Below are 21,691 nucleotides of genomic sequence, written 5' to 3' on the forward strand. Positions count from 1 at the left end.
GGTCCCATGTCCAAGGCAAGCATATTATGTATGGGTTTATTTTTTAGAGTAATACTTGCTTTTGAAGCCTTCAAAATGTTTTTAAGGGTTGGGTAGCAAAAGAAAGTGAAAGACACAAAGTATTTAAGAACTAATTGAGAGGTGAATTTTATTAGGAAGAATTTAATGAATTTTGTGCAAAAAATGGAATCAAGATAGTTAATAACACCTTATGGCTTATACACCACAACAAATTCATGTGACAGAAAGTAAGAAAAGAACATTAATAGAATTAGGAAGAAGCGTGCTACAAGCAAAGAATGTGGACAATTGAAAGATACAAAGCTAGTTGGTTGCAAAAGAGGATATGCTATAGAGTCTATATACTATGAAGAGAACTCTCCAAATGCTGCAAGTCATGACATTATAAGATTGATATTATCGGTAGCATGAAAAGGGTGGAAAGTACACTACCTATTGTACAAAGTGCATTTTTGAAAGAATACAATAGAAAGGAAGTGTATATGGATCAGCCACAAGGTTTTGAAGAAGGGAAAGAAGATATGGTTTACAAGTTGAAGAAAGCAATCTATGGTTTTGAAACAAGCACCATGTGCATGGTATTCAAGAATCAATACACAGTTTTTAGCTATTGGATATGTAACAAGCAGCAAGAATGAGTCCACACTATATTTCAATAAGGAAGGTTATTATACAATATATGTTTGTCTAACTGTTGATGATCTAAATTAGTTAGGAAGACCAAACAAGATGAAGAAAGAATTCAAACAGGCGATGATGAAAGGATTTGAAATAATTGATTTAGGACTAATGCAATATTTTATTGGCATGAAAAGTATCTTAATCTCATGGTAAGGTCTTTATTTGTCAAGCTAAGTATGTGCGAGATATATTTAAGACATTTTAATACATTAGATTGTAATGGAGTTGATGCACCACTTGCACATGCAGAAAAATTGATGAAAGAAGATGGGTCACCGAAGGTAGATGAAAGGAATTACAAAAGTATTGTTGTAAGATTAATGTATTTGATAGTTAAAGGCTAGTTATTATGTTCGCATCATCAGTTTCAGGGTATATGAGTGAACCTGCAAAAAGGCGTTACAAGCAGCAAAGAGAATACTAAGGTATGTGAAAGGAACAAAGGATCATGGACTACATCATCATTCAGTTGACAATTCAAACTTGTTTAGCTGTTCAAATGCAGGTTGGGAAAATGATCAAATGATAAAAAGTGCACATCTAGATATTGTTTTATACTAAGAAGTGGATTGCCTACATGAAGTTCAAATACAAGGAATAAAGTGAATTATTAGATAGAGAGGAAAAATATGTTGCATTACCAGCAACATGTACACAAGCAAATTAGTTGAAAAGATTTTTGGAGGATCTAGGAGATGAAAAAAATCCTACGGTGACATTTTGTGGCAACGGTGGAGAAATATAGTTAAGCAAAATTTCAATTTTTCATGCAAGGCCAAACATATCAAACTAAAGCATCATTATGTAAGAAAGTTGGTGCAAGAGAAGAAAGTTGAAATTCAGAGTCAATAGAGTAATAGGCAAATTTTAGGACTAAAGAGCTAGGAAAGATAACACATTTAGGTTTGAAGAGAAGTTGCAAATACAGAGATTTGAAGTCAAGAGGGCAAATGTAGGAAAATTTGATGTTGATGTTGATGAAGTCAGATTATTGCTAATGAGGATATTCAGTTGCTGCAGAAAATGACATGAAGCTGAAGATGACAACAATTGTTGACAAAGAGATTTTACTCCATTCTACAATTCACTGAAACTTCTGGTGCATTCAATAAAAGAAGATTATGTTTTATGCATTACTTCTGTAGTAGTCTAAAAATATTTTTAGGAAACCAAATTTAAGGATTTATTTATTAATTAGATGTATCATGTTTTAGAAGAAAGCCAATCCCTATCTTTAGGATAAGCTTTTTTTGGAGATTTAGAAACTATCTTTAGGGGGTACGATCTGTGATTATTCACTCAGAATTGTTTTACTTTGGTTTAAAATGTCCAATTGAAGAATTGCATGTAAGACAAATTATTTTAGGCAAATGTTTAGGTGTTTTTTCTCCACTAGTTTTGGATCCAATTCTAAATTAGACACATTGTTTCAGTCTGTTTGCAATCGATTGAAAGAAAAAAAAAAATCAGATTGTAATTCAGACTCAAGGAAGCAATTTCAAAACATATAAGTGTTTATTTGGGGTGTGTTAATTAATGATTTGAGAAGCTCCTGTCCAGTACAAAATTTAATAACATGTTGAACATAGTGCAAACTCTCATCACATGTGGAGTGATATTTTAAATGATACATCCACAAAATGTGAATGATAAATGCAATTCACCACCTTAGAATATTCATCTACCTAAGGATGAAATGAAATTGACTTCATCAACTTGGTGTGCATCATGACCCATATTGCTAACTAGAATTTGTTGAAGAATCTTCTATCCCTATCAAAAATAATAGCCTAGAACGGATCAATATGGACCCAAACATTCTCAAACAAAAGCTTGTTAATTAATGTCTTTTGCAAAAACCCCTTTCTTATAAGCTACATGATGGTTATTTTTGAGAATCTATCAACCACCACATAAACACAATCATGGCCATTTTTTGGTCATAGAAAGGCCTAACATGAAATCCATGGAGCCAAAGTGCCAAGACTTGTCAAGTTTCGAAAGAGGTGCATGCAATCCTTTTTTTAATTTGTAGGCTTTGCAACAACACAACTTGTGCAAGATTGAACGTACAAGATGCAACTTTGACTAGTAGAAATACTTTTAAAGTATAGCAATTGTCTTCTCTCTCCCAAAGTGTCTTGCAATAGCTGTATTGCTCTTCCCAAATCATTGTTTTTTGTTCCTCAATAGGGACACATATGTGCCCCATGTCACAAAGGATTTTGTCTTGTAATTTGTGACAAGTGACCTATCTATCATCTATTATCTTTTGTAGATCTTAGAGTATTCGGGTATTTACTTGATTAATTAAACAATATTTGTTTAATTATTTAAGTTCCCTTTATCTCTTTTACACTTAAGCTAACTTTAGGTGCATAATAATTAATTCTTTTATTAATTATTATGTGCAAACCTAGGTTTTTCCTTTTAGGGTTTCTTGACCTATTAAAGGTTGAGTTCATTCTTTTCATTGTCAGAAGAAGGTTTTTTACATTACACATTTTGTGAATATTGAGCTCTCTCTTTTTGAGCATATTTTCTGTGTATTTCTTTCTTCTGTGATTTGCTTCCTTGCTTCTCCTTGTAACAGGTTTTTCAGATTGCAAAGATCATTTGGGCTCCTGTGGTGTTGTATTTTCTCAACTCCAACAGTAGATGTCAACAAAATCAAGATCAGTATCTTATAATTGAGGCCAATCTACTGTCTAGCATCCATGAGAGTCTAGCACTACTTTTAGAGTTGTGATTGGGAGTGTCAACTCAAATAATCTGCAATTTTGTCAATGAGAACCTTTTTGGGGTGAATATTGAGATGAAATATCCTAGACGTAGGTGGACCACCTTTAATGTCGATCATTACAAAAATTCCATTGTGTCTATATGAATTGGAGAGCCTTGTGGTCTATGTAATGACAATGTTTCTCCACAAAATATGGTGCTGCCATTGTATATAGACTCGAACAATAGCATACAACTCCTTGTCATATGTGGAGGGAAGCCAACAACTCTCCTCTTTAGTAACCACTGAAGGTTTCAAAGGCCAATTCCCCTCCAAATTCCTTAAAAAATGCAAATTACAAAAACATAGAAAATATTGCAATATTAGATTTCTATATTTCCAACATATAGCCATGCGAATGCCATTGGATGTCAATCAAATCATTAGTATCTTGGACCAAAAAAAGTTAAAAACATTCAATGAAATAGGGACAAAAAATTCTAATAGGAGAAAAGAAGCAGCAGTCAAACATTTTGACACATCATTGCATTCGTGTCAATGAAGGAAGATTCCTCCCCTATTTTAGTTTTAGAAACAAAACTAGAAGAGTAGATGTTATATGATCCTATACAAGCGAAAGGAGACGAAAGGTTAAAATGGGAAACAAAGTCCCATCATAGGTATATGCTACAGTAGTAAAAAACATGTAAATCAGAAATATCACATGAGTAAAGCCACAAGCTCAAGAGGCACACAAATAATGGCACCAACATTGCAAGAAATGTTATTACCTCAGAGAGGGAGTATGCGACCACTTTAACCAAGGACTAGCCCCCGAAGCCTACTTCCTTTAAAGGAAAAAATACAAGTTTAAATCCTAGTGCAGTACCATTAAGCACAAATTTAGAAATATTAAGCATGTAACCAAGAGTTGGAATCAAAATGCACTTTACAAAAATGTTTACACAAAGATATGCATAAAATATGTATTAAAGCTAGTAAGTCATGATTTTGTGGCATTCAAAAAAATGGGAACTAAATTGGGGCTACACTATGAAGAAAGAAAACTACTTATGAAAAAAAAAAAATTCATTTAACCTTTGGGAAAACTTTTATCATAATAATCATGATTAAACAAGTTTGATGTAGACATAGAACTTTATCAATGGCAGGCGTGTTCTAAGACTTGCCTCTCAAACATCAATATCCACCTATTTCAAACTGCAAACCAAAATCGATTACTACTTACCACATCCCAAGGAGACAGAGATTGACGATGAGTTGAGTAAATGAAGAAGCCAGCAAAACTAAAAAGGAAAATGAAAAAATACCCTGCAACAAAATAACCGGTATTGAACAAATCATTATGCTGAATGCTGATAATACAGATAATTTCCCTGATTTATTACAGTAAATTCTGATTAATCAAGACAAATCAAGTTATGGTCCTAGTAGTTCGTGATATATATATAGATATATATAAAAATGGTCACTTGTCCAAGAGGTTAATGGCTTTAGACGTGAGGTGGCTACATGTAGCAATCAGCCCATCACAACTAAAAAGGTAGTGAACAAATCATTATGCTGAGAATACATATAATTTCCCTGATTTGTTACAGTATGATTAATCAAGACAAATCAAGTTATCATCCTAACTGTTTGTGATATCCACCTATTTCAAACTGCAAAGCAAAATCCATTACTACTTACCACATCCCAAGGAGACAGAGATTGACGATGAGTTGAGTAAATGAAGAAGCCAGCAAAACTAAAAAGGAAAACGAAAAAATGCCCTGCAACAAAATAACCGGTATTGAACAAATCATTATGCTGAATGCTGATAATACAGATAATTTCCCTGATTTATTACAGTAAATTCTGATTAATCAAGACAAATCAAGTTATGGTCCTAGTAGTTCGTGATATATATATAGATATATATAAAAATGGTCACTTGTCCAAGAGGTTAATGGCTTTAGACGTGAGGTGGCTACATGTAGCAATCAGCCCATCACAACTAAAAAGGTAGTGAACAAATCATTATGCTGAGAATACATATAATTTCCCTGATTTGTTACAGTATGATTAATCAAGACAAATCAAGTTATCATCCTAACGGTTTGTGATATCCACCTATATCAAACTGCAAAGCAAAATCCATTACTACTTACCACATCCCAAGGAGACAGAGATTGACGATGAGTTGAGTAAATGAAGAAGCCAGCAAAACTAAAAAGGAAAACGAAAAAATGCCCTGCAACAAAATAACCGGTATTGAACAAATCATTATGCTGAATGCTGATAATACACATAATTTCCCTGATTTATTACAGTAAATTCTGATTAATCAAGACAAATCAAGTTATGGTCCTAGTAGTTCGTGATATATATATAGATATATATAAAAATGGTCACTTGTCCAAGAGGTTAATGGCTTTAGACGTGAGGTGGCTACATGTAGCAATCAGCCCATCACAACTAAAAAGGTAGTGAACAAATCATTATGCTGAGAATACATATAATTTCCCTGATTTGTTACAGTATGATTAATCAAGACAAATCAAGTTATCATCCTAACGGTTTGTGATATATATATATATATAAATGGTCGCAATGGTCCAAGAGGTAAATGGCTTTAGATGTGTGGCAGTTACATGTATCAATCAGCCCATCACAACTAACAAGGAAAAATGAAAAATATACCCTGCAATAAAATATCTGATATTAAACAAATTGTAATGTTGAGAACATATCTAACTGCCCTGATTTGTTACTGTAAATAGTGATTAATCAAAACAGATCAAGTTATGGCTCTAGATATAAGAGAGTCTGACTTCATCGGTTAACAAGAACAATGATGCAAGATGTAAATGACTTCAGACGCAACGAGCTTAGAAATCAGTTACAAATCATAAGAACCATACAGTTTGCAACTAGCTAACAATCACAAAATCAATTAGAAAAACTTCCCCATTTTCATAAAATCTTTTACATTTTATAAAAAAGTTGAACAAGGATTGACGATAAAAATTGTGGAGAGAATTTTAAAATATTTTCCAATTTTCTTCAGATTCTATACAGTTTATGCAAGTTTTAGCGGATATTAGATGGATAGGAATTGGAGTAAACCTTATTTTCAGTTGACAAATACTTTTTGGAAGTTTTCTTTATAAAAACTAGACAACTAAAAAACATGAGCCATTAAAACTTCCCAGATTATCACTTAAAATGAGAAAAAGTTGAATGTACCGCCACATGCAGCTCTGCAGTGCGTGACTCTTCTCAAAAGACTCAACCATCTTCACTTGTTCTATTACAAAATTTACAGTCACTTGACTCTGTGAACTTGAATAGATGTTAATTCTAGTATAACAGCTAATGATTTTGCATTGCTTTAAATTTTAACCATCCAAATTAGGCATCAGATAAATTTTGGACAATGACAGATTGGATGTTGTAAATAACATATAGCAACCTGATCATGTAATCTCGTTTAAATGTTATTTTATTATAAAAGCATGACCTAGGTTCAAAATTTGACACACTCCAGTCAGACTTTGATTTTGATATGTTGAGGACAGGTTTCAAATGCATGCCCAATGTTTCTTACACTCATCCAAGTTACTTCCCTGCCTTCTAGACACTCACTAGATTTCCACTCCAGTTTGCAGCACTAGTTAATACACACCAGTCTCACAAGCAATCTGAGCAACCCCAATAATACTCCAAATTGCAGGAAGAATAACTACAACCCTGCAAACGATGGCTTCCCCACACAATTGGGAGTTCACAATAGAATGCCTATGGGGCAGGTGATACGTACCAGTCTCACAAGCAATCTGAACAACCCCAAGAATACTCCAAATTGCAGGAAGAATAACTCCAACCCTGGAAACTATAAAAGGTCCATGAGCCTCACCTTTGCAAATGTGGCAAAAGGGGCTTCCCTACACACTTTGGGATTTGCAATAGAATGCCTACGAGACAGGTAGGGAGGTAGTGGTGCAATGGCTGTAGAATAGATTCAAATTTGATCTGTACAATCGCACATATTTCGTCACCAAAGATTCAAATCATGATGGTTAATTGCCTCAATTAATGCAAAACGAGACCTATAATTTATATGAAGGATTATATGTTTCGGGCTGTGGTCCAGGGATGCTATCATGGGTAAGATAAAATTTCAAATTCAGGCGAGCTTCAGGGTAAGAATGTGTTGGAATTTAGAAGTGTATTCATTAAAAAATCCACAGAAAAAAAGGAAACTGAGATCCCATAACCCTGACTTAGTGAGATTAAAATAAAAATAAATGTTTACAACGTTAAAATTATTGAAAAAAGAACATATACAGAGTCAGAGAGGAGATGGAGGTGAATTACCTTGAGTTTCAAGTGGTTGAATATCATCGTATGAAGGCAAGGACTCCTCCTCTGATAATCTCTGCATGGCCACCTTCATTCGCTTCATCCTAGCCTTCCATCTATACCAAAATTGAGAGACTCTAAAAACAAGGACCTGGTTTATTCATTAAATAATCCAAAAAAACAAAAGGAAACTGAGATCCCATAACCCTGAGTGAAATTCAAATAAATAGAAATGGTTACCACGTTAAAATTATTGAAAAAAGAACATACATAGAGTCGGTGCTGAATTACCTTGAGTTTCAAGTGGTTGAATATGCAGAGATTCATTCGCTTCATCCTGGCCTTCCCTCTATACCGAAACAGAGGGACTCTGAAAACGAGGACTTGGTTTAAATGTCATCTTCGACAAAATCCCATGATATTTATTGTTTGGCGCGTCTAACGGAACCATTTGTTTAAACGGTAAAATTTGCTTTTTTTTGTTTTGTTTTTTTAAATTGTGCATCTTAATTTGTTTTGTTTTATTTTATTTAAAATATATATATGATTTGTTTAGCATAAAACTTAATTGTTTTGATATATTTGTAAGTCAAACTATTTTATAATTAAAATATGTTATATTGTTTTTTCAAAATCTAAAATTTATTTTATACTTAAAATGTGTCATACTATTCTCTCAAGAATTTTTCTAATCTAATTTTTAGAAATATGCTCACCTTAGATAAGATTATAATCCATGATCTTTCTTTCCCATAAGGTTCTATGTATTTAAATTTGAATTTTTGTATTCTAAAGTTGACGTTCTTGGGATCTGACTGCAACCCATCAACATAAGTATCTAAATTTAAAAGGTGTATTTATATTTATGTATTTATATGGTGTACCAAGGAATATGATATTGTAATATATGGTTTGATGGAGATGCTAATATGTGGCACGTCCATTGAGTTAGTTAAATTAGATTATGTGAACAAGTTTTGTAATCAATTATATTGAATAGTATACCTACATGAAATTAAGTGGTTTAACCTTCCATTGTGTTATTAGGAGGTCTTTATAAAGGAAGTGAATATTATTGTAGGGGATATGAAAAGAATATCATATGCTTCTATGATCTCTGAGAGTGACTTCTTTCTTGAGGAGTATTGTATAGTGTTATACTACCTCGAGGATTCATTCTATTTCTACAGATATTGAATATTAAAACATCTTGACACATAAACAAATCATGTGTAGTGTTTAATCTCTCTTTTGTTAGAGTATTCGAGTATTTACTTGATTAATTAAACAATATTTGTTTAATTATTTAAGTTCCCTTTATCTCTTTTACACTTAAGCTAACTTTAGGTGCATATAATTAATTATTTTAATTAATTATTATGTGCAAACCTAGGTTTTCCCTTTTAGGGTTTCTTGACCTATTAAAGGTTGAATTCTTTCTTTTCGTTGTATGAAGAAGGATTATTATTGACAATACATTTTGGAGATTATTGAGCTCTCATCTTTTGGAGCATATTTTTCCTGTGTATTCTTTCCTTCTGTGATTTGCTTCATTGCTTCTCCTTGTAACAGGTTTTTTAGTTTGCAGAGATTATTTGGGCTCCTATGGTGTTGTATTTTCTCAACTCCTATATCTTTTATGTTATCTTATAGGCAGTACTATATTCTTGGATCTTAACAAATTATATTAGAGCTTTGACTAAACATAGTAAATTGGTTACTAGTTTTTTCTTTTTTTTAAAGAGTCAAAATTATTGTTGATGGTCTCGAATGTCACATGTGTCTTCAAACAAAAGGATTTTAGATTCATTGGAAAGAGAAAGGGAGAGCTTTCTAAAAATTAATTACACTGAAGATTTGAAGTGGTATGAAAAGAGATATGGTGATCTAAATTTGTCCTATAATTTTGACTTTTAATATTTTTTTAACATAGAACTTTAAGGTAAATTGTGGTATATCGCAAACCAAGTGAGAAAATCAACTTCCAACTATTAAAAAAAAGTTGAAATCCTAGTTTTAATAGGCTTCTCAATTTTATCTTTTCTAAGTAGTTGGTTTACTGTCTTTTAACTTGTATATTTCCTTTGATAGTGATTGATTTAATAGTCATGTAAAGTGGTTTTATGTTTGTTATTATTTTTTATCATTCCTCAATGTTGTGTCATTATTCTTCAATCATGAACCTTCTTTGTGGTTGTTAAAATTATTTGTTCTTTATTTTGACTATGTGGCATTTTCTTCTACATTTTTTTAATTTACTAATTGAGTCCTTCAATGACATCCTATGGTGTTACCTTATTTTCCTTGATTGAAAAAAAATATCTTTGTTGCATTATGGCATTTCATCATTCCTCACTCATGTGACATGTAGCTATATTTTCCATGGTTGATAGATTTTTTTAATATTGAAAATTGTTTATGAATATTTTTTTCATATAAGCATCAATATGAGACCAATACAAGCTTTTGTGAGTACAACCATGAGACTAATACCAACTACTTTTCACCAGCCACACTAGAAACCACATATTGAAGACCAAGACTCGCCATTTAGAAATCCATTTAAACAACTCCCACATTTGAAGCCAACTATGGAAAACCAAGGGTCACAACTTAGAATTCCATATTATATGTCACCTTGGGTTTTAAAATTTGGTCTATACCTTGGATAGATTTTCTCTTTGTTGCATTGTGTTATTTGATCATTCCTTAGTTATATGACATTTGACTAAATTTTTCTTGGTTGTTTCTTGCATTTGGAGGAAAGACATTAAATTCTCTAATCGCATGGAATTATTTTAATCCCTCTTGGTTTGACCCATTCTTAGATGAGGTATTTTGTTATAGGGTCTCATTTGGCTTTTCTTCCACATTCTTAAAGTTGTGATTGACATGCAAGAGAATCTAGGTGCACACATGATCCTCTATTGTGTTAGGAATTGGGTGTTGTACTCCTTGCATAATACTTTTAATGTTTAATTTATTTGTGTGTTTGGTTCACCTAGGGGACCTAGATGGACATGCATCGTCAGGAATTAGCATTCATGGGGCCACTTTATGTATTGTATGTAACATGAAATGTATTTATTTAATATTGAGAAAAAATAATTACTAAAGTATCTAATATAAAATTTGGGGTCAGTGGTTTTGTAATATCATGGTATTGGTCACATAGTTTTATGTAATACCACCTGGTGGTTTTGTGTGGGCTTGTTTCTATAAAAGCTAACACAAGGGTAGTTGTTTCAAGAAATTGGTTATTTTAGCTAAAAGGGTTGAGAGCATCTCTTGTTTACAACTTCTAATGGTTTGAAGCATGACATGGATATGTGTAAACATGCTTATTCGCATCCAAAGTGGTTGTAGAGAGCTTACATTTCAGAAGTGTTCATGGAGGACTTTAAAGATATATTGTAACTACTTCATTGCTCAATAATAAATGGAGTATAGATGATTTTGAAGGTCATTTTTCCCTCTTGATAGTTTTCCGAAGCTATATCTTATGTTAGTTTTGATGGATGTGTTGTTTATTATCTTGCATGTAGATTTTGGATACTTTTTTGCATAGATTTCTCTTTTGGGTTATGTTGAAATTGTCATTAAAAGGCTGCAAGTTTCATTTCATGTAGTATCAAAGCCTTAGTTGTGGTCGTTATAACCCTTGGTGGAGAAAATCTTTGTTAAGTTTGAATATATGGCTTGCATGAAAGAATAGAGGCATGGCAAGATATGAGGGTATTGTGTAGGTTGTTCTTTGCAAATTTGAACTTTTTGGGTTGTAGATTTGTGGTCGTTTTTTGCATATTTGATTTTATGAGTCTTTGTTTGAAAAAGGGTTTTTGGGTGTTGATTATGAGGGTTTGGGGAGGAAGGTTTCACAATGACTCGCAGAATTTTTTTTTTTAAAACAAAACCTCACCATTGAATCTAGGATGCCTGAGAGACAAAGATTGACATCAAATTTGCCCTATTTGGGCAAAGTTAAAGAAAAGGCAAAAAAATATGCCTCAATATGCATAATGAAACTATTGAAGAATAAATAAATAAAATATTTGTATCCTACATAAAAAAAATCAAATAAAAAATATTGATGTATGGCAGGGAGTGCACAGAAACCCCCATACTCTCCATATTGTGCACTTTGTATATTGAGTACGGGATTGATAGGATAAGCCCCCAATCTCTGTGCCTCGGTTAGTAGGCATAAGCCCTCAATCTCTAGGCCTCGGTTCGATGGACCCTATGTCCATAAAAACTATATTTAAGTCACCTCAAAACTAAAATTCAAATTGCCACCACAAACTTTAATTAAATTTGATATGCTTTAGCAATTAGGTTTTGGCATGATTTTTTAGTACTACCCAAGGCAACATGACCACCAACAATTTGCTCGAGGGCCACCAATGTGCCACCACTAGTTAGCATATATAGTCTAATTTGCAAAAATCTCAATTGGGCATAGATTGGGCATATGGTATCAACTTTTTGACTTCTTTTAGTTGTTGAAAAGGTTGTTTTGAGCACTAAACAATGGTGCGATTCATTTTTGTCAAAATTTTCATTTTAATAGTGAAATTCTTGCTAGGGGCTATATATTGTTTTTCAACTTTAAGAGGTTGTAACTTGTGCAAACAAAGTCAATTTTTGGAATTTAAATAGTCGACAAAAATCTTGTTCAAAGTACAACACGATGGATCAAGTTTTGAGTTATTCTGGTATAGTTTATTTGTTTTTTTTCCTATCTGATTTGTTTGTGGGTTTCTGTGACAATAATGATTCTATGAGTTTATGGAAAATTTAATCTTGAAAGTTTAATATTTGACTCATTGTATGCTCAATTGTGTATCTTAAATTACCCTCATTTTGACATGGTTATTAGTGTTTGCTTGGATTTGTATGTTACATTATTAGGTTGATAAATTGAGCAATGTTGTGCATGGTCTATACTTATAGGTTGTATAAGTGGCTTGGATATGGGCTTTTTGTACCCATATATCTATCAATTTTGATGTATATTTAGATTGGTAGCTTGGTTTAGTCACTTGGTTTACTAGTTTGATTGTCATGATTGAGGAGGAGAGATTGTGTTACTAGGTATAATCATGGTTTGGGACCTACATTGTTGACTATATGATGTAGACAGGTGTGACATAATGAGAGTTAGATACTTGTTCAGTTGGTGAAAACCATGGCGTCATGGATGTTCCTTGTTCTTTGGAAGTTTAGCATGACATGATTATATTTTTGGGTGCTTTGTTGGTGTTGTTAGATTGATTTCTAATTAGTTATGGAAATGTATCTTCTTGTTTGAGGATAAAGGTTTTGTTTATTTTTCAAATAAAAGACATTGTCGCCGTGATGCCATGGATAGCTTGATTACACACTCCAATGGGAGATTATGATCTAGTGATGTTTGGTAGTGGCGTATCTTCTTGGTTTGGATATGGTGGTTTGAGTCGGAGCTTGTGGCAGTGATGTTGGATTCACCATTGAATGGTGGATGATCTTATTCAATGTTTTTTCATGTCATGGATGGGCTCTTGGATTCTATTTCATTTGCATTGAATATTCTTTGTTATCTTGGGTTTCACTGATGGGAAATGATTATTTTTAGATGATTTGGAGATTTTGACATCTTGGAGCCAGGTTGGACACTTGGAGTCTTTTGTTGATGTGTTGTATATGTTGCCTTTTGACATGTTATCCTTGTTTGACAGGATTTTTACTATTATATCATGGTATACTCTTGATCACTAGTTTAGAGTTGTGGCATGATATAGGTTCTTGATATATTGATTAAAGCATATGTTCTTCCTTTGTAGAGATGTGAGATCATGATGTCATGTTTATGTTCTTGATTTTGCAATTGGACTTTGACATTGATCTTGTTTAGTTCTCTTTGTATTGAGTACATGACCATTTGCTTGATTACTTTGTGATGGTGCTATGTTGCATTTTGGAGTTTGCCATGGAGTGATCGATTATAGGTGGCCATACTTTGAGACATGGGTGAGGCTTTGATATCTCTTATTATTAGAGACATGTGTCGAGATAGATACTCTTGATGGGATTTTTCGTAAGAAAGTTTGAGGATTCTACACCTTGGTTGGATGTGAGTTCAACGTGGATCTATGAGGAAATTGTTCTTGAATGATCATGAGTACTTAGATATCTCGGTGGAGCATTCTCATTCACCACTCATACTGCACTCAACATTTTATCTCTTGAAAGGTATTGTCCATTGTTAGATTCAGGTGCATTATTTTTTATGCTTTCCTTCTCATGCATATAGATCTTAAACTATCAGTTGTTTGGTTTTGGAGTGTTGATTTGAGAAGTTTATGGCATGTTTATCTCCTTAAGCATTGTGATTTTTTTCATTGATTTTGAGTTTAGGATATGGTTTTGGGCTTATTCCCTTAAATTAGGAATGTTATTGGTATAATCTTCTTTGGTTTGTGAGGCTTACATCCATGTGGATTACACGATATATGCTTTATTTGATCTATGGGTTTGAATAGATGGCTTTTTTATGTTATTATCTTTAGGATTTTATGAAGGAGATCATTCTTGTCACAACTTAGTGTTTAAAGGTGTTTATAAAGGATGTGATACAAGTTTTGATTTACAATTTCTCTTTTTGGTCTCGGTTATCTTCCAAGATGTTTGGTTCCACACAACATTGGTTTTGAGGTTTGGTTGGAGCTATGGTGATCACTATTTTGTGGTCACATATTACAACTTGGTTTTTGGGTGATGGCACGGAGGTTCCTTTGTCTCTTTCCTTTGTTGGGTGTGAATAACTTATGAGAGATATGGAGACTTGTGGTGAGATTTGTACTTGCAAGTTACTATTTTATAGGTTTTGCATATCTTTGTGGATGTTCCTTGGTACTACATGATGATGATGATTAAACCTTCTATATAATGATATTAGTGGATCTTTGGATGTCTTGATCATTTTCAGATTTGACATTACCCATGCAGTGAGAGTTCCTATGTGTATGTTCTTCAATGATAGGTTTGGCACTTTGTGCTTATGACTTTATGTTATGGGTTCTATATGATGATGGCATGATATTCACTTGATATGATTGTATACCTTTGATTTTTGGATAGTTGGATGTCCTAGAACTTTATGTGGGTGCTATTTCAACTATGAATATGGTTTCTTGATAGCTATTGGTGCATATTGATACCATTGGATTGGGAGTTTGTGTTTGTGATATTAGTTGAGATAGGATTATGCTTTGTTGTTACAAATAGTGTGGCTTCTCTTTGGATAAATTCTTATCTTTATGCATTGGCATGATGAAGAATGAGATTTTTTATGTTTGAGATGGTGGTCACCTTGTTTCTTGTTACAATTATCTTGATGGAGCACATGGAGCCCTTTGATTCCTTAACGATATATGTGGCTATAGAGATTGTTGTCTTCGTCATGTTTGAGATTACTCGTCACCCCTTACACAATGTATACAGCGGGCGTTGTACACATTGCATATTTTTTTTATAATATTTAATTTATTTATGTGTGTGGTACACTTGGGTGACCTAGATGGATGTGCATCACTAGGAGTTAACATTATTGGGGCAATTTTTGGTCTTGTATGCAATATAAAATATATTTATCTAATATTGGGAAAATTTAATTAATAAATTATGCAATATTAAATTAGGTGTCAATGGTTTTTTAATCTCATGCTCTTAGTCAAATGGTTTTATGTAATACCACTCGGTGGTATTTTGAGAGTGTGTTTCTATAAAAGAAAACAAAAGGGTGGTTGTTTTAGGAGGTTGACTCTTTTTACTAAAGGGGTTGAGAGCATCTATTGTATAAAATTTGTGAGGATTTAAATCATGGCATGGGATGTTTGGTTACATGCATGTTCATGAGGAGTGCTATTAGAGAGCTTATGTTTCAAAGTGTTCATGGAGGACTCTAAAGATGTATTATAATGACTTCATTTCTAACTAATACGTGGAGTATATATTTGTTTTAGAGGTTGGGTTTTTTCCTCTTGAAGATTATCTCAGGGCATATCTTATGTCATATTTGATGGGTGTGTTGTATATTCTCTTGGATGTTGATTCTGAATACTTGTTTACATATATTTCTCTTTTGGATCATGTGGAAGTTGTCATGGAGTCTAGTTAGGGTAACAATCATTTTTTCTTCAACAATAATATTATTCTTCAAATGTTTGTAGCACTATTCTATCTCATTACCATATCAACTAGACCAACATGTTAGAATCTGTTATTGAAAATTTATTTGAAATGACCATAATTGTTAAATCTCATCGCAATATTGCCTTTGAGATGGTTAACACGTTACAATAGAACACAAAATTATTGATATTCATTCAAAGGAATACAACGAACATCATGGGGATCATCAAGGGAGCCAACTAAAGGCATTTAGTTATGTTGAAATAACTATTTGAAGACTACAAATATCACTAGACATTATAAAAAGTAGAGTAAGTGTTAAATAGGTGCGAGTGGCTAATTTATGATGGATGCCCTTCCAAAGGATTAAAAAAATATAACGCTATGGAGATGCTAATTGTTGATGTTCTAGTATTTTAACCATAAACCATCTAACATGCTTAATTTTAGAAAAATATAAGAGAGATGACAGGTTTGGTTAGGGTAGTTTTGGTATTGTTTGGAGAAGTATTGATATTTTAACAATCAAATAATAGAGTATATAGTTGTATTAATATTATGATAAATAAAGAAAAATATATATAACTGAATGGATGTTGCACATATTGATGAATCTAGGATCATGATGGACCAAACAATTAGAAAATGGATATCCATTTTGAAAAGCCCAAAAAAGCACACTTTAGCAAAATGGACATAACTTTTGCATTACTTATCAAAATTTTAATTTTCACAAGCATTGGAAGGGTAGTTCTTAGCTATATATAATGGATAAAGTAATCAATATATATATATATATATATATATATATATATATATATATATATATATATATATATATATATGTTGCACCAAAAATTAATTATAATCATTTTAAGTCAATACTTCATTTTTGAAACTTTAAATACTCCAACTTTTGCATACAAATTCCTTTATTCTGATATTTAACACTCTCCCTCTCTCTACCCATTATTCTATTTGTCTCTACCTCTATCTCACAAGCTATCCTTATCTATCTCACTATCTTCCTCCCTCCTCTATATACCCCATTTATCTCTCTATCTCCATTTCTACCTCTCTCTCTTTCTCTTCCCATTCTCTATCTCTCTTTGTCTTTATTTCTCTTTGATGATATATCTTGCCATCTGTATATTTATATCTCTTCCTCTTGTTGTATATCTCTATCTCTCCTTCTATATGGATCACCCTCTCTCTTCACCTTTATTTATCTTCCTCTATCTTTTTATTCATATCTCCCTCTTTATATGCACTCCTCTCTTCCCAGGCATTTATATCTATATCTTTATTTTCCTTGCTATCTTTCTACCTCTCCCTTTCTTTATCCCCGTCCCTTTATCTTTCCATATATCTTTACTCCTATCTCTATATGTATCATTCTATCTCTTCCTCTCTCATTCTATCCATCTCTATATATTTATCTATTTCATCTATCTTTGTCCCTCCCCTTTCTCCTTATCCCTTTCCATCTACATTTACATCTACACTAACATCTCTATTTATATCTCTATTTTCTTTTTTATCTTACTCTCTATTGGTAATGAAGCTTAATTATTGTTTGCATTTTTTATGATTATGTTGTGACTGTCATTGATGGACACACACTTGCTATGAGATCACTTTTTGAATGTATGAATTATGCTCAACCGGTATTTGTTCCAAAGCAATATTATGTTGTAGTCTTTAGACTATCGACGTTATGCAGAAAGTGTTTATTGATCTCAAGCGGTATGAAGACCCAAGCGGCATAAAGAGATCAAGCGGTTTAAGGATCTCAAGCAAAGCAGAGCAAAGAAGCCAGAAGCGACAGTTATCATTTTTTCAGTCTTCATTTTTGTCAACTAGTAATCTATTTTATAATTGAATCGGTATTACTCTGAGTTACCAACCGGTAACTGGTAAAGTTGTACAAACCAGTAATGCTCTGTGATGAGTTACCAACCGGTAATGCTTTGTGATGAGTTACCATCCACCGACACTTTGACGATGATTTTGTGTCGTGTTACCAAATGTGTCTAGATACAATGAACCTAGGAACTTGCAATGTAATCCTATTGGACCGACATGAAATCCAATTCCTTTTTAGGACATCATGTCTAGGGTTTTGAATGTGTGTATGTGTGTAGCTGTTAGGTTTTTGGAGGTTGTCGAAGTTCTTGTATGTGCAATCTTAACTGAGAAGATCAAGTCTTTGAGCCGTAACAGAGTGTGGATTTACTGAAGACTGAAGTAATGCTGAAATGCATTAGCAATGAGCTACAATGGATCTAATCAAGCAGACTATGCCATTTGCTAGATCATTCACTTGTTGATTACTCACATCTTTGACAAGTTAGAAACCCTTAACCGGGTAGGCCCAGAAAAGCCTTTGTAAATCCTCTAACAAGGTGGTTCACATCTGTGGATCTAAAATCCTCTCACAAGGTAGTCTTTAATTGGACTTATCTCCTAACAGAGATTGAGATTCCTAACAGGATCTGTTCTGGTAAAGAACATTGTATGACCTTAACTGGTCTGGTTACTATTCTGCAGATAGTTACTTGTGAGTTTCATCTCACCGAGGTTTTTTTCCCATTTGGGTTTCCACATCAAAATCTCTTGTGTTATGGTGATTGTGCTTCTATGGGTGAATGCCTTATTTTCTATTTGGTTTGCATGTGTGTTAATCGGTTTGTTTGTGAAACTGTTTTACTGGTTTACTGCTAAACTGTTAAAGTGTTTAAGTACAGTATTTTTTGGTATACTAACTCACCCCCCCCCCCCTCTTAGTATTCATCAATTATCTCCTTGATTTAGATAATTTATTTTCAACTATATTTAAATCTCAATTATTGATGGGAGTGTAGGATGGCTTGCCCATCCCAAATCTATTGTTCAACATGACTTGTGAAATATAGAAGGGGGAAGACAAAGAGAGAGATAGGTACAGAGAGAGGGAGAGTGAGTGTGAGAGAGAGATATACAATTAGATATAGACACTTGGAGAGAGATAGAGAAAAAAACCCAAAAGGTACACTTTAATATTGAAAATTTAGAAATATCAATAATGCATCAAATATGAAAATGAAACCCTTATGTGGTTGCCAAGGATGGGTAAGTTAAGTAAAATATATTTTACAATGAAGATAATTAAAAAGATGTAATAATATATAAAATCAGTGAAGAATTAGTCATGAAAATAGTTTCGAACATAAAATTGAGATGTAAATGTCATAAAAGTATAGATCTAAGAAACCTTAATACATATAGGGAACTCTAAAAGAAAAATAGGTTGTATAGGATTGATTGGGTTCGCTAAAATACAAAGAGGTCTAAAGAGGGACAAATACGAGAGAGAGAGAGGAGAGAGAGAGAGAGAGAGAGAGAGAGAGAGAGAGAGAGAGAGAGAGAGAGAGAGAGAGAGAGAGAGAGAGAGAGAGAGAGAGGAGAGAGAGAGAGAGAGAGAGAGAGAGAGAGAGAGAGAGAGATGATGATAGATTTTTTACTCTCCTTAGTATATGTTATCCCTTACAAACACACCTCATTAAAAACGTGGACTCCCCCTCTCTTGTTTAGTTTTTGGCTTGGATTCTTTCCTACTCCGTGCTCTTGAGAGAGTTTTTGTCTTAAAAGGGTTGAAAATTTAATAATGATTTATTATGGTCTAAGAGTTTTTTTTCATTTGAGATTTAAAGCATGAGTGTCTTAGAGTATTCTTACATCTCAAAACTTTTGTATTGTCAAAGTATTACAAATTTTTCCAATTGGGATATTTTATACCCATTTTCTATTAAAAAAAATGTCATGCACAAGGAAAATCTTCTAAATTAACCTCCAAATCCCAAAATATTTTTCTTATGAGAATTTTGGTAATTTTATCACAAACTTAACATTAGTGGACTTCATGTTGTTCCATACTAACAATCCTTAATGATAGCCAATTTAGTTCTTACAAGAACTTTTTTAGGATTTTAAGCCTTTTTATTAACAATGTTTGCGTTTGAAGTTTACAACTAAGTTTGACGAGTGATTGCTTTAAATTTTCTTAGTCGATCAAATTAGTGAACACATCAATTCCATTTACTAGGTATGCTTGTTAAATTTGGTCACCTATTTTTTTGATTTCATGAGGGTTTGAAGTCTGCTTTTAATGAAAATTTCTAGAACTCTATGATTTGTGCCTTTGTGAGTTATGATGAGTAAGAGGGGTTAATGATTTGTGAGCAATGCTAACACAAATTAGTAGAGCTTGATGATTCTTTTTTGTAAACCACATGCATCATAAATTCCTATATTTTAAAGAATACCATGTGTGGTTGTTCAATGGTCTCACATGGTTTACACCATTCAAAAGAATCTAAACTTTAATAAATAATAATATCTAAATATCTAAATATTGTGAGGTTTTCATATTTAATCAAAGGAATCCTTTTAATTTTGAGTATTATCTGAACTAAAATGATAACCTTTTTTAAAATCACAAAATTATAACCTTTATATTCCATGTATCTATGATTTTCTATTGTACCCTAATTCCTAAACATAATAAATATTAGTTTATCATGAGACTTAGTGATTTTTTCACCATCAAATTCTTGTAATAGCTCTTTGTGTTACTTTTATTGCAATGTAGTTTCATAATATGGAATCTCAACCCTATATTTCTACTATTAACTTTTAAAGTTACCAATTTTCTAGTGTCCATTTTGTTCACAAATTCCTTTAAAAAAAATTTCATTTAAGAAACTCTTATATCAATTTTCTAATGTGAAAATGTCATGCTTGTTTTCTAATTGTAAAACTTTGACCATATTTTTCTGAAGTCCAATTCCATGTTGAAATTCCACAATCCAAGATTTCTTTTGAAAACTCACAACTACCTTTTGGGATCATTAAACCAAAACTTGAGGAATCTAATAGACTTTTCTAATGTTTGGCTATACCCAAAATCTCTACAATTATCTAGTACCTCCTGAATCCACAGTTACATAAAAAGGTATTTCAAATGGAAAAAAAAATGGTTTATAATGATCATTTTGAAATATGAATCCAAAGAAGTTTCTTTTCCACCTAAACTCACTTCAAATTCAACCCTAATGGGAGACACTAACTTAGGCCATGTAGACATGGATGATTTTAAAGAGAGAACGTATGGGAAGAATCACTCTATGGAATCAAAGAAATTAGTTGAGGATGGGATTGCCCAAGTTGTGGACTTTCAATCATCATTCCAATTTTTGAAATTGATTATAAAATGTGGTGAGAACTATTTGGCTTCGTCAAGGAAGATTATTCCTCTTAATGATAGGATTGTGGAAAACTATCAATTGAGGCATTTCCAAAAGCTTTTGAAATTTCTCACTTACCCTATGATAATAGATGCAACCAAACATGAAGCATAAAGAAGATTTATGAATAAGGACTTGATAAATGTTGAAATATATATTAATGAAATTTGAATGTTGAGACCTAAGACATCATATGTTAAATTTCTAACAAATTATTCAAAAGTGATTTTTTATCTCGAAATAAATGATACAGCTATCCTACTTAGTAGAATAATGATATTTAGCTCTATTTCTACTTTTGAAGGATAGTTGTTCTCATTTGTTGAAGAGGTGATAAATGGAAGTGAGAATATCTACTATGCTAAAATTGTTTGTGACGATCCTCATGCCTACTATATGATGCTCAAAAACACCTAATTTTTTTTATATGAGTTCAAATGCAGTG

The 21,691-nt window shown here is 32.7% G+C and overlaps 1 protein-coding gene across 3 annotated transcripts; it reads right to left on the reverse strand.

The window, feature by feature from the left end:
• Nucleotides 1–4,213: 4,213 nt before the first annotated feature.
• LOC131859600 (uncharacterized) lies at nt 4,214–8,190 on the reverse strand. 3 transcript variants are annotated; one of them, XR_009359248.1, is made up of 6 exons: nt 8,081–8,190; nt 7,805–7,926; nt 5,596–5,678; nt 5,135–5,217; nt 4,674–4,756; nt 4,214–4,272 (listed from the first exon to the last, which is right to left on the reverse strand). XR_009359248.1 is itself a non-coding variant. In XM_059213542.1 (6 exons), exons 1-5 carry the CDS (start codon nt 8,123–8,125, stop codon nt 4,732–4,734), a joined length of 372 nt encoding a protein of 123 aa, XP_059069525.1. In that variant the 5' UTR covers nt 8,126–8,190; the 3' UTR covers nt 4,214–4,272; nt 4,674–4,731. The 3 variants fall into 3 exon arrangements, 1 of the variants encoding a protein (XP_059069525.1); XM_059213542.1 differs by having other exon boundaries at nt 7,805–7,940; XR_009359249.1 differs by lacking the exons at nt 5,135–5,217; nt 5,596–5,678.
• Nucleotides 8,191–21,691: the final 13,501 nt, after the last annotated feature.

The sequence above is a fragment of the Cryptomeria japonica genome, chromosome 10 (genome assembly GCF_030272615.1).
Source record: "Cryptomeria japonica chromosome 10, Sugi_1.0, whole genome shotgun sequence".
Classification (NCBI taxonomy): Eukaryota; Viridiplantae; Streptophyta; class Pinopsida; order Cupressales; family Cupressaceae; genus Cryptomeria; species Cryptomeria japonica.

Coding starts and splice junctions, on each gene's coding strand:
- LOC131859600 (XM_059213542.1), bottom strand. CDS start 8,125: ATGAAGCGAATGAATCTCTGCATATTCAACCACTTGAAACTCAAG. Junction 7,941..8,080: donor TCAACCACTTGAAACTCAAG/GTAATTCAGCAC, acceptor TGAATAAACCAG/GTCCTTGTTTTTAGAGTCTC. Junction 5,218..5,595: donor CTCTGTCTCCTTGGGATGTG/GTAAGTAGTAAT, acceptor ATTTTGTTGCAG/GGCATTTTTTCGTTTTCCTT.